This window comes from Schistocerca americana, chromosome 3 (assembly GCF_021461395.2).
Source record: "Schistocerca americana isolate TAMUIC-IGC-003095 chromosome 3, iqSchAmer2.1, whole genome shotgun sequence".
NCBI classification, from domain to species: Eukaryota; Metazoa; Arthropoda; class Insecta; order Orthoptera; family Acrididae; genus Schistocerca; species Schistocerca americana.
Window position 1 is genome coordinate 813,384,745 of NC_060121.1, and position 14,477 is coordinate 813,399,221.

Genomic DNA, 14,477 nt, shown 5'->3' on the forward strand with positions numbered 1-14,477 from the left:
TTCAACAGAAACGACGGTTGGTTTTTAATTCCGGAGCCGGTCATACGAGAAAAAAAATTGCGATCCCAGAAGGCTACGTAAAAAATCCTATTACTTACAAGTTACTCGTGACGTCATTCTAGAAAAATAAACACTTTCCAAGTTTCAGCCTTAGTCGCTCATGTCAATCATATCAACATACTCTGTATTTTTGTTACCTCACGGCAATATAAAATGTACAGTATGAGAAAAACTGCGCAGTACATTCGTAGCTGGAGACGTATGAAAGTTACAAACAGGTAATATCTCTATCGCACAGAGGCACACGGTATTTGCTTTTAGGACTATGTAACTATTACCTGCATCACTAACGGTTAAAAAAAACATTTTTTCCCGTGAAATGCTCAAATTTAAAAGAACAGTGTTGTCAAAGATAAAGTGAAATAGTAAGTCCTTAATTTTTTTAGTGTGTGCCATATAGGACAAGGAATAAACGGTAACCTGGTTACGGTTACACTCAAACAATTGAACCTCAGTAACCTTTGACAAGCAGATCAAAAGTTGGTGTTAACTTTTTATTCGTGGTGTTCAGTACTATCTTCTCTGCCAACTAAGAGCAGTCAATATGGAAGATGTTTTGGAAAACTTTTAGAGAAAGATACCTAATGACTACAATACTACACGTGACAAATTCACTGAGGTGTGTTTTGCGTCAAGTACGAAATGTAGGACAAGAAACAGCAATTTCTAAAAGTTTTATACAATAAACCATATGCCAGCAGTAACATTGTAGCTGTAAAATTTTGGAAACAAATGTTATACAGTATACACTGTATCTAGAGACAGACTAGATTGCTATCGTTGAGGCGGTAATGCACACAACAATTAGAAAATTATTTATAGTAGTTTAAAACGCTGGATCTCTAAGAGACTTCGGAGTAACCTGGAATATGCTTGCATACTGTGCAGAATGGACTCATCTCTGCCATTCCACAAATCACTGGCAGTGTCGGAGTTCTGTTCAGTGGCTGGCTTATCGACTACGTACTCCGAAAAGGGTACATATCCAAGATCAACGGTCTTCGTATAGTAAACGGATTAGGTAAGTCACTTTGATGTTCCATTCAGTTTAATGATTTTCATGCGTCTACTTACTCAGTATTTCTTCACACTAACCGTACCTTGTGGATTGGGCATCTAAAACGTACTGTCAGTCTTCTTTCCTCCTTCTTCCTGACGTTATTCTGTGTCTTCACAGGGTCGGTATATTAATCTGGATTTGGCAAAATTAGTGTTAGAGGTTGGTTGTATGACCTTTCTGTCATCACCCATTCCGCCCCCCCCCCCCCCTTCAATCCCCATCACTTTTCCATCGTCCACCTCTCCCCACTTGCCCCCTGGGGCAAAATTTTTATATGTCATAGGTCTGCGTCTAGTGTTAACCCAAGTGAAAATGAGTGAACGTTTTCGAAATGTTTGGAAATCGTGTAACTGAGGCAGGACGTGGGTACCAAGCCGGTATTCGCCTAGTCGGACGTGGGCAACTGTCTAAAAACCACACCCAAGCTGCCCGACACACTGGCCCTCGTCATTAACCAGCCGGGCGTGTTCGATTCGGGGAAGGATCGGCCTAGTTGCGGCCTAGTTGCATTCACAGCGCCAATTTGCACCTGATGGCCAAAATTGGTACCTTTTTTGCCAAGATAATTCGGTTCCGCATTACCGCATTAGAATATCTTCCACGTTTCGCTGCTACACGATAATTACAGCCTGCACTGGACGTTTGAGAATAGTTGCACTTGCTGTACTAGCACTTCAGAAAAAATATACAGCACTTATGGCCCTAGAGAAGGCACGATTTCTCGGTTCTGGTATCCATATGTGACGTCAGGCTGGATTTACACTCGCAGTGACTTATCGGACCTCGGGGAGCGCCAACATGCATGTGGAAACGAATCGCGCAATGTCTCGGAAGGGACAGTGACCGAGAGGCAAAGATGTTCCTCTCTCCCCGACCTACCATTGGCAGTGATTATGGGGCTGAGATTCTTCTGAGGTACCGACAGTAGCGCTGGTCAACTGAGCCAACCAACTTGGTCGGTGGCTACAATTTTACAGTTCACCCGGTACCCGGATCCTTCGTTATTTAATTGGCCTACCAAAACATACATCACTAGTCGGATCCCATACATTGGGACCGAATACGTGTGAGTAAAATCATGCTTTTTTGCAGGGGCCTTTAGCAACAGCCTTAGGGGGGGTTTCCTGAACGAACCTTCACACCAGAGTATGCAGTTTTTGTCAAACTTTCTTGCAGATGTCGAAAGGTACTGGCAGAAATGATGTTCGAAGGGTGAGTGGCTATTCGATCCATCGTGGATGCTCTGTCCCTATGAGCATTACCGCAAGGTCCGGTTCCGCTTCGGTACACAGTTTCAGTGTGGAGCAAAATTTCAAAACTATCCCACTGCAGAATGGAAGCTAAATTCTAGTTTTCCTAGAAGGATATTCACAAATCATAGTTTTACGCAGTCTTGAATGTTTGATGAAACAAAGTGTAAGCAGACTGATACACTATGTGATCAAAAGTATCCGGACACCTGGTTGAAAATGACTTACAAGTTCGTGGCGCTCTCTATCGGTAATGCTGGAATTCAATATGGTGTTGGCCCACCGGTAGCCTTGATGACAGCTTCCACTCTCGCAGGCATACATTTAAACAGGTGCTGGAAGGTTTCTTGGGGAATGGCAGCCCATTCTTCAGGGAGTGCTGCACTGAGGAGAGATATCGATGTCGTTCGGTGAGGCCCGGCATGATTTCGATGTTCCAAAACATCTCAGAGGTGTTCTGTAGGATTCAGATCAGGACTCTGTGCAGGCCAGTCCATTGCAGGGATGTTATTGTCGTGTAACCACTCCACCATAGGCCGTGCATTATGAACAGATGCTCGATTGTGTTGAAAGATGCAGTCGTCATCCCCGAATATCTGTTCAACAGTGGAAAGCAAGATGGTGCTTAAAACGTCAATGTAGATCTGTGCTGTGATAGTGCCACGCAAAATAACTAGTGGTGCAAGCCCCCTCCATGAAAAACACGACCGCATCATAACACTACCTCCTCCCAATTTTATGTTGGCACTACACACGCTGGCAGATGACGTTCACCAGGCATTCGCCATACCCACACCCTGCCATCGGATCGCCACATTGTGTACCGTGATTCGTCACTGCACTGTTCAATCGTCCAGTGTTTACGCTCTTTATACCAAGCGAGGCGTCGTTTGGCGTTTACCAGCGTGACGTGTGGCTTTTGAACAGCCGTTCGACCATGAAATCCAAGTTTTATCACCTCCCGCATAACTGCCAAAGTACTTGCAGTGGATCCTGATGCAGTTTGGAATTCCTATGTGATGGTCTGGATTACACATTACGACCCTCTTCAACTGTCAGCGGTCTCTGTCAGTCAACAGACGAGGTCGGCCTGTACGCTTTTGTGCTGTACGTGTCCCTTCACGTTTCCACTTCACTACCACATAGGAAACAGTGGATGTAGGGATACCTGACAGTGTGGAAATCTCGCGTACAGACGTATGACACAAGTGACACCCAATAACCTGACCACCTTCGAAGTCTGAGTTCCGAAGAGAGCCCTATTCTACCCTCTCACTATGTCTAACGAGTACTGAGGTCGCTGATATGGAGTACCTGACAGTAGGTGCCAGCACAATGCACCTAATGCGAAAACCGTATGTTTTTGTGGGTGTCCGGATACTTTTGATCACATAGTTTACAGGGTTATTACAAATGATTGAAGCGATTTCACAGCTCTACAATAACTTTATTATTTGAGATATTTTCACAATGCTTTGCACACACATACAAAAACTCAAAACGTTTTTTTAGGCATTCACAAATGTTCGATATGTGCCCCTTTAGTGATTCGGCAGACATCAAGCCGATAATCAAGTTCCTCCCACACTCGGCGCAGCATGTCCCCATCAATGAGTTTGAAAGCATCGTTGATGCGAGCTCGCAGTTCTGGCACGTTTCTTGGTAGAGGAGGTTTAAACACTGAATCTTTCAGATAACCCCACAGAAAGAAATCGCATGGGGTTAAGTCGGGAGAGCGTGGAGGCCATGACATGAATTGCTGATCATGATCTCCACCACGACCGATCCATCGGTTTTCCAATCTCCTGTTTAAGAAATGCCGAACATCATGATGGAAGTGCGGTGGAGCACCATCCTGTTGAAAGATGAAGTCGGCGCTGTCGGTCTCTAGTTGTGGCATGAGCCAATTTTCCAGCATGTCCAGATACACGTGTCCTGTAACGTTTTTTTCGCAGAAGAAAAAGGGGCCGTAAACTTTAAACCGTGAGATTGCACAAAACACGTTAAATTTTGGTGAATTGCGAATTTGCTGCACGAATGCGTGAGGATTCTCTACCGCCCAGATTCGCACATTGTGTCTGTTCGCTTCACCATTAAGAAAAAATGTTGCTTCATCACTGAAAACAAGTTTCGCACTGAACGCATCTTCTTCCATGAGCTGTTGCAACCGCGCCGAAAATTCAAAGCGTTTGACTTTGTCATCAGGTGTCAGGGCTTGTAGCAATTGTAAACGGTAAGGCTTCTGCTTTAGCCTTTTCCGTAAGATTTTCCAAACCGTCGGCTGTGGTACGTTTAGCTCCCTGCTTGCTTTATTCGTCGACTTCCGCGGGCTACGCGTGAAACTTGCCCGCACGCGTTCAACCGTTTCTTCGCTCACTGCAGGCCGACCCGTTCATTTCCCCTTACAGAGGCATCCAGGAGCTTTAAACTGCGCATACCATCGCCGAATGGAGTTAGCAGTTGGTGGATCTTTGTTGAACTTCGTCCTGAAGTGTCGTTGCACTGTTATGACTGACTGATGTGAGTGCATTTCAAGCACGACATACGCTTTCTCGGCTCCTGTCGCCATTTAGTCTCACTGCGCTCTCGAGCGCTCTGGCGGCAGAAACTTGAAGTGCGGCTTCAGACGAACAAAACTTTATGAGTTTTTCTACGTATCTGTAGTGTGTCGTGACCATATGTCAATGAATGGAGCTACAGTGAATTCATGAAATCTCTTCAATCATTTGTAATAGCCCTGTATACACTGATAGAGAACTGTCACATTTCACCTCTGTGAGTGAGCTGGGAGCCAGGCGTGACTGCCGTGTTGACGCACAGGAACGCTGGTGCCCGCAGCGACGTTTCTGGTGGTTTCGGTGGTCGGCTGCAACACGGGCGTCATCATCGCGCTGCTCGCCATCAACGGTTTCTGCATCTCCACCAACGGTGCCGGCCCCTCCATGAGCATGTCGGCCATCGCGCCCAACTACGCGGGGACCATCGTCGGCATCGTCAACATGTTCGCCAACTTAACGGGAATCGCAGTACCGTACGTCGTCGGCGCCTTCACCAGCGCCAATGTAAGTTGCTCGATCTCCAGAGTCTTAATGCAAGTGGTTATAAGTTAGCTGTATATTCCTATTTATGGAGTATGAATAAAATGAATGAAGGAGATGTCAAATTCGTAAAAAATGGATAGAAATACAAAAATGTAGAGTTACGTAAATTGCGTATAGATAACGGCTACTATTGCGAAATGCAGTATCTGTGACTGTCACAGCAGAAGGACTGACCCAGCATATAGAAAAGTCAAAACAACCTTTGATGAAATCAGAAGCAAGGGTGGTAACATTGGTATTGCAATGGTAATTACACTGTTAGTTGCAGAGGAGAGAGCAGATAGATGGAAAGAGTATACTGAAGGCGTCTGTGAGAGGGGAAGACTTGGCTTATGACGTGATGGACGAAGAAACAGGAGTCCATGGAGAAGAAAAGGAGATCCAGTATTAGAATCAGAATTGAAAAGAGCTTTGCAAGACTTAAGATCGAATAAGGCAGTAGGGATTGATACTATTCTACCGGAATATCTGAAATGATTGGGTGAAGGGTAAAAAAGATGCAATCGCCATCCCCGAATTGCTCTTCAACAGCGGAAAGCAAGAAAGTGCTTAAAACGTCAATTTAGGTCTGTGCTGTGATAGTGCCAAGCAAAACAACATGTGGTGCAAGCTCTCTCCATGAAAAACACGACCACACCATAACATCACCATCTCCGAATTTTACTGTTGGCATTACAATCGCTGGCGGTGTTGTACACAATGTATGAATCTGGCGATGTACCTTCTCACATCCGGAAAAACATACACACAATTCCGAAGACAGCAAGAGCCGTCAAGTGCGAGGACAGCTCATGCATCCAAGTTGCTTACAAGAATAATATACAGGAATGGAAACGAAAATTGAGGATCTGTTGGATAATGATCAGTTTGGCTTTAGGAGAGGTAAAGGCAGCAAAGAGGCAGTCCTGACGCTACGGTGAATCAAGACTGAAGAAAAATCAAGACACGGTCATAGGATTTGTCGACCTGTACAAGGCGTTCAACACTGTCAAATAGTGCAAGGTGTTCGAAATTCTGAGAAAAACAGGGATAAGCTGTAGGGACAGACGGATAGGAAAAATTAGAGTGGGGACCAAGAACGAAGTGATCGGATTAAAAAGGGTGTAAGACAGGCATGTAATCGTTCGCCACAACTGTTCAATCTGTACAACGAAGAAGCAATGACCGACACAAAAGAAAGGTTGAGGAGTGGAATTAAAAACCAAGTTGAAAGGATATCAGTGATACGATTCGCTGATGTCATTTCTATTCTAAGTGAAAGTGAAGAAGAATTACATGACCTGCCGAATGGAATGAACAGTCTAATAAGCACAGAATATGGACTGAGAGTAAATCCAATAAAGACGAATGTAATGAGAAGCAGCAGAAATTTGAAATACTGAAAAATGTAACATCACAACTGGTGATCGCGAAATAGAATAAGACATTCTGCTGCATAGGCAACAAAATAACCCATGACGGAGAGAACAAGGAGGACATCAAAAGGAGACTAGTGCTGGAAGAAGGGTGTTCCTGGCCAAGAGAAGTCCACTAGTATCATAAGCCTTAACTTGAGGAAGAAATTCCTGAGAATGTACGTTTGGAGCACAGCATTGTACAGCAGTGAAATATAGACGATGACAAAACCTGAAAAGAAGAGAATCGAAGAATTTGAGATGTGGTGCTACAGAAGAATGTTGAAAATTAGGTGGACTGATAAGGAATGAGGACCCCCCTGCGGGTCCGGGGTAAGAATAGGCCCGAGGTATTCCTGCCTGTCGTAAGAGGCGACTAAAAGGAGTTTCAACCGTTTCGGCCTTCCATGTGATGGTCCCCCTTGGGGTTTGACCTCCATTTTTCAAAATTCTACAGAAGTACGAGCCTTTTGGGGAAGGACGCCTTACGTGGTGTACCACTGGTCCTCAGTGCACTGAGACCTTGGCACTCAGCATTATACTGGCGTTGTAACCATACCCACTATTCCTCAAATTGGGCCTAAACGCCTGATGGGTTGTACAAGTTACGCCCATAGTGCGTCCCCATCTGCACCTACGATCATGATGGACTTTCCATGGCACCAGAGATCCAGCACGGTAGCCAGCCCATTGTGTTGGGGTCGTCATGTACCCTCTAGGTTGTAGCCCCCTGACAACACAAGGATCGTACTGCCGATACCTGAGCTGCACCCTCCCCACATCGGCCAAGGAGTAGATGCCCGTCTCCTTGGGGCATCAGGACTCCCGGCAACGCTCATCCTGCCAGGTGGCCCTTGCTGAGGCTGGGTGGCGCCCGTGGGGAGAGCCCCTGGTCGGAGTGGGTGGTATCAGGGTGGACGTTTCGCAGATGAAACGTCAGCACGTATCAGGTCACTCTGCGGCCGAGTCTTTCAAAAGGAAAGGTACTGTCTCTAGTTCTGGTTCTCCTGCCCTTTCCCCTTTGGCCACTCCCTGGGAGGAGGGACAGGCTCGCCGGCTTGGGGTGAAGTACTTCCCCCGCTATTTGGTCTGTTCTCGAACTGATGGGGGGACGTTCGCCACCTCCAAGCCCATGTTCTTTGTTCAGCACATTGAGGACATCTTCGGGGAAATCAAGGCTCTCAGTAAGATGCGTTCGGGGTCCGTTCTTATAAAGACCACCTCCGCCACACAGTCGGCGGCGCTCCAGGCATGCGACCGCCTAGGGGACATCCCAGAGTCTATTGTGCCGCATCTGGCACTAAATAGGATGCAGGGGGTCATTTTTCATCGGGACCTCCTGCTGCAATCTGATGAGGAGGTCAGGGCCAACCTGGAGCGCCGAGGTGTGCATTTCGTCCAGCGAGTCCAGTGCGGCCCCAAAGACCGTCGCATCGACACCGGGGCCTTTATCCTCGCCTTCAAGGGGGACGTTCTCCCAGAGAAGGTAAAGGTGATGTGCTACCGGACCGACATGCGACCTTACGTCCTGCCTCCTATGCGCTGTTTTCGGTGTTTGCGCTTTGGGCACATGTCATCACGGTGTGAGGCTGAGCCCCTTTGTGGCGATTGTGGACATCCTCTTCGTGAGGAACATACATGCACCCCACCACCTCGGTGCGTTAATTGTCCTGGCATCCACTCGCCTAGATCCTCAGACTGCCCTGCATATCAGAAGGAGAAGAAGATACAAGAACTGAAAACTTTGGATCGTCTCTCTTATTCTGAGGCCAGGAAGAAGTAGGACCGCCTCCATCCCATGCCGTTGACCACTTTGTTTGCCTCAGTTTTGTCCACTCCTTCCATGGTATCCTCACCCCTATCCTGTCCCCCCCTCCGCCTCCTCCCCCCATCCAGGGTCTCTGCCTCCACCTCCCAAATCCCTCCCTTCCAAATCCTCCTCCCCTGTGGCCCCCACCCCCTCTGCCCCAGGGGCCACCCTTCCTCCTCCTCCCCCCCCCCCCCGCCGCCTGAGAAGCGATCCTCTTCTCAGGCATCCATCGGGGAAACGTTCCGGACCCCAGCTTCCGAGGTCTGGCGTTCCAAAACGGACCCCGCGCGTGAGGACCTTCTTCGGGTCCAGCCCACCATCCCTGTGCCTCCTTGGACTTCCAAGAAGGCCTCCAAGAAGAAGTCTCTATCCCCCACTCCACCCCGGCGCGTTTCATCTGATGCTCCATCCGTGAGTTGCTGCTCCCGGCCGTCCTCAGTTTCGCTGGGATGCTCTGCTGCCAGGCGCTCAGCTGGCCTCTTGTCGGCAAATGATGCTGCCCTTCCTACACACCCAGGGACAGCGGCCGCAGCTGGCCCTCCGATTGTAACGTTGTTCCCTCGAAACCTGGCCCTCAGCGGCCGTCGAAGTGACCAGCTCTTCCCCCGTCTCGTTCCCTCTCTTTTTTGACTAGCGATGGCCTTGTTACATTGGAACATAAGAGGTATTCAATCTAATCGGGAGGAATTACAACTGCTCCTCCGCCTACACTGTCCACTCGTCCTTGGTCTCCAGGAAACCTAGTTGCGCCCGACTGACCGTATTGCCTTTACCCACTATACCTCGGAGCGGTATGACCTCACCCCTGTGGACGGTATCTCAGCTCATAGAGGGGTCATGTTGCTCGTTCGGGACGATGTCTATTACCATCCCATCCCATTGACCACCCCACTCCAAGCAATAGCTGTTCGTATTACTCTTTCTGCTTTTACTTTTTCAGTTTGTACCATCTACACTCCATCATCATCCACTGTTAGTCGGGCTGACATGATGCACCTGATTCTTCAGCTTCCCCCGCCGTTTTTATTGTTTGGCGACTTCAATGCCCATCATCCCCTTTGGGGCTCTCCTGCATCCTGTCAAAGAGGCTCACTCTTGGCGGATGTCTTCAACCATCTCAATCTTGTCTGCCTCAATACTGGCGCCCCGACTTTCCTCTCTACTCATACCTACTCCCACTTGGACCTCTCAATCTGTTCTACCACTCTTGCCCGTCGGTTCGAGTGGTATGTCCTTTCTGACACCTATTCGAGCGACCACTTCCCCAGTGTCGTTCGTCTCCTGCACCACACCCCATCCCCACGTCCTTTGAGTTGGAACATACCGAAAGCTGACTGGGGACTTTACTCCTCCCTGGCGACCTTTCCGGACCACGATTTTCTCAGTTGTGACAGTCAGGTCGAATACCTCACGGCTGTTATCATCAATGCTGCCGAACGTTCCATTCCTCATACTACCTCTTCTTCACATCGCGTTTCTGTCCTCTGGTGGAACGAGGCTTGTAGAGACGCTATCCATGCTCGACGACGTGCTTTACGCACCTTTCGCCGCCATCCTACGTTGGCGAATTGTATTGGATACAGACGACTCCGAGCGCAATGCCGTAGAGTCATCAAAGAGAGCAAAAAAGCTTGTTGGGCCTCTTCACCAGCTCCTTTAACAGTTTTACTCCCTCTTCTGTCGTATGGGGTGGCCTGCGCCGGCTGTCGGGCATTAAGGCCCACTCCTCGGTACCTAGCCTGACCTCAGGTAATGGGGTCCTCGTTGATCCTGTGGCTGTCTCCAACGCCTTCGGCCGGTTTTTCGCGGAGGTTTCAAGGTCCGCCCATTACCACCCTGCCTTCCTTCCCAGGAAAGAGGCAGAAGAGGCTCGGCGACCTTCCTTCCACTCGAAGATTCTGGAAACTTATAATGCCCCCTTTACTATGCGGGAACTCGAACATGCGCTTGCACTGTCCCGATCCTCTGCTCCGGGGTCAGATGCCATTCACGTTCAGATGCTGGCACACCTTTCTCCGGCGGGCAAAAGCTTCCTTCTTCGTACCTACAATCGCGTCTGGACCGAAGGTCAGGTCCCCATGCGTTGGCGTGACGCCGTTGTTGTTCCTATACCCAAACCCGGGAAGGATAGACACCTTCCTTCTGGTTACCGCCCCATTTCTCTTACAAGCTGTGTCTGTAAGGTGATGGGGCGCATGGTTCATGCTCGGTTAGTTTGGATTCTTGAATCTCGACGGCTACTTACCAATGTCCAATGCGGCTTTCGTCGCCGCCGTTCCGCTGTTGACCACCTTGTGATCTTGTCAACATTCATCATGAACAACTTTTTGCGAAGGCGCCAAACGGTAGCCGTGTTCTTCGATTTGGAGAAGGCTTATGATACCTGTTGGAGAGGAGGTATCCTCCGCACTATGCACAGGCGGGGCCTACGCGGTCACCTGCCCCTTTTTATTGATTCCTTTTTAACGAATCGTAAGTTTAGGGTACGTGTGGGTTCCGTATTGTCCGACGTCTTCCTCCAGGAGAACGGAGTGCCTCAGGGCTCCGTCTTGAGTGTAGCCCTTTTTGCCATCGCGATCAATCCAATTATGGATTGCATTCCACCTAATGTCTCAGGCTCTCTCTTTGTCGATGACTTCGCAATCTACTGCAGTGCCCAGAGAACATGCCTCCTGGAGCGCTGCCTTCAGCGTTGTCTAGACAGCCTATACTCATGGAGCGTGGCAAATGGCTTCCGGTTCTCTGAAGAGAAGACGGTTTGTATCAACTTTTGGCGATATAAAGCGTTCCTTCCGCCATACTTACATCTCGGTCCCGTGGTTCTCCCATTCGTGGAAACAACTAAGTTTCTAGGGCTCACGTTGGACAGGAAACTGTGTTGGTCTCCGCATGTCTCTTATTTGGCGGCCCGTTGTACACGTTCCCTTAATGTCCTCAGAGTTCTTAGTGGTTCATCTTGGGGAGCGGATCGCACTGTCCTGCTTCACTTGTATCGGTCCATAGTCCGATTGAAGCTGGATTATGGGAGCTTCGTCTACTCGTCCGCTCGGCCATCCCTCTTACGCCATCTCAACTCCATCCACCATCGGGGGTTACGTCTTGCGACCAGAGCCTTCTACACTAGTCCTGTCGAGAGTCTTTATGCTGAAGCTGCTGAATTACCATTGACCTACCGGCGTGACGTACTGCTGTGTCGGTATGCCTGCTGGCTGTTGTCTATGCCTGACCACCCCTTTTACCAGTCCTTCTTCGCCGATTCTTTCGACCGTCAGTACGGGTTGTATGTGTCTGCCCTGCTGCCCCCCGGAGTCCGCTTCCGTCGCCTGCTTCGACAATTGGATTTTGCCCTCCCTACCACCTTCAGAGAGGGTGAGAGCCCGACACCACCTTGGCTCCACGCTCTGGTTCATATTTATCTCGACCTCAGCTCACTCCCGAAGGAGTGTACTCCGGCTGCAGTGTATTGCTCATGGTTTGTCGAACTTCGTGCTTGTCTTGCCGGTCACACCTTTATTTACACCGATGGCTCCGAAACTGACGATGGTGTCGGCTGTGCCTTTTCGTCAGGGACGCCACCTTTAAATACCGGCTCCTCGACCAATGTTCCAGCTTTACGGCCGAGCTTTTTGCTCTCCATCAGGCCGTTCAGTATGCCCGCCGCCACCGCCATTCAACATATGTACTCTGCTCTGACTCACTCAGTGCTCTTCAGAGCCTTGGAGCTCCCTATCCGGTCCATCCCTTGGTTCAACGGATACAGCAGTCCCTCCATTCTTTCGCTGATAATGGTTCTCCTGTCAGCTTTCTGTGGGTTCCCGGACATGTAGGAGTGTCTGGGAATGAGGCTGCGGATGCTGCAGCCAAGGCTGCAGTCCTCCTGCCTCGGCCAGCCTCCCATTGTGTCCCGTCGTGGGGTTGTTCGTAAGAGGCTTGTGTCGTTGTGGTGGGATGCTTGGTCATACCTCCAAGGAAACAAGCTCCGGGCAGTAAAACCGCTCCCAACTGCTTGGACAACCTCCTCCCGACCATCTCGGCGAGAGGAGGTCCTTCTGACCAGGTTGCGGATTGGGCATTGCCGGTTTAGCCACCGCTACCTGCTCTCCGGTGACCCAGCCCCGCAGGGCCCTTGTGGTCAGGCATTAACAGTGCGCCATGTTTTATTGTCGTGTCCCCGATTTAGTCAATCTCGTGTTGTCCTGTCCCTGCCATCTACTTTACCGGATATTTTAGCTGATGACGCTCGAGCAGCTGCTCGTGTTCTGCGTTTTATAACTTTGACTGGCTTGTCCAAAGACATCTAATCTTTTTACTTATTTTATCTGCATCTTTGTCAGGTCTTTCTGGTGTCCCCCCTCCCCTTGAGTTTTACTAGATTCCATGTGCTCTAACAACAGTGACTGGGCGCTAATGAACTCAGTAGTTGAGCGCCCTTAAACCCCACCAAAAAAAAAAAAAAAAAAAAAAAAAGGAATGAGGAGAATCTCCGGAGAATCGGCGAGGAGAGGAATGTACGGAAAACATTGACAATAAGGTGGGACAGGATGGTAGGACATCTGTTAAGACATGCCGGAGTAACCTCCATGGTGTCAAGAGGGAACTGTAGAGGGTGAAAACTGTAGAGAAAGACAGAGATTGGAATACGTCGAGCAAATATTTGAGGACGTCGGTTGCATGTACTACTCTGAGGTTGGCACAGGAGAGGAATTCATGGCGGCCTGAATCAACCCGGTCAGAAGACTGTTGACTCAAAAAAAAAAAAAAAAATTATGCACCCAGAATTTCTTCTTAACTTTCGTCGTTTTGCTTTTTTGTTCAGTAACAAAAGTAAAATCATACTTAACAGATTGTATGGTGCTGCGTGCTTCCCGACTGTTGGCTTTGCATCACGCGACGTAAACGTGGTGTTTCCTGATCACAAATATTTTAGACCTGTCTTTTCCAACGGTCAAAGGAAGCCGAAACAATGGGGGAGGCTCTGGTCGGGAATGCCACGGTGCAAAACTGGTTGGATGTCAGTCATGGTACAGTAAGATGCGATGATTGCCTTCATTGTGACTTTATGGTGCTGGACATGTCATGGAAGACTGTAGTTTTAATTGATTATTCAGTAATGGCAGGATGTAATACCACGATACTCTACTTAAAGAGAGCCAACCAGGCCCTACACAAAACGTTTATAAAACTATGCGCTGTATACTTGGAAGCTATTTACTCGGAAAAACAGCGATACTGGTAGCTATGTTCTAGCCGATATAATGGTGGAACTCAAATCTACTCTACCGGATGACTGATATCATTTCATCTGTTCTGTTACTTCCCATAGAACACACTAACCAAAGACTGCGTTTTATTGCAGGACACTTAGAAAATGTAACAGACTTACCAAGGAGACTGCCTACACCACGCTTGTCCGTCATCTTTTAGAATACTGCTGCGCGGTGTGGGATCCTTACCAGATAGGACTGACGGAGTACATCGAAAAAGTTCAACGAAAGGCAGCACGTTTTGTATTATCGTGAAATATGGGAGAGTGTGTCACAGAAATCATACAGGATTTGGGGTGGACATCATTAAAAGAAAGGCGTTTTTCGTTGCCACGGAATCTTCTCACGAAATTCCAATCACCAACTTTCTCCTCCGTATGCGAAAATATTTTGTTGACACGACTTACATAGGGAGGAACGATCACTAAGATAAAATAAGGGAAGTCAGAGCTCGTACGGAAAGATATAAGTGTTCATTCTTTAGGCGCGCTATACGATATTGGAATGATAGAGAATTGTGAAGGTATATATGACGGTA

The 14,477-nt window shown here is 48.4% G+C and overlaps 1 protein-coding gene across 1 annotated transcript in view; it reads left to right on the top strand.

Annotated features, from left to right (window-relative positions):
• Positions 1-14,477, top strand: part of LOC124607011 (sialin-like) — a 140,638-nt gene that overhangs the window by 97,802 nt on the left and 28,359 nt on the right. Inside the window, exons 7-8 of the mRNA XM_047139165.1 lie at positions 949-1,081; positions 5,191-5,432. Coding sequence (XP_046995121.1) covers positions 949-1,081; positions 5,191-5,432 — 375 coding nt within the window. The remainder of the gene's footprint in view (positions 1-948; positions 1,082-5,190; positions 5,433-14,477) is intronic.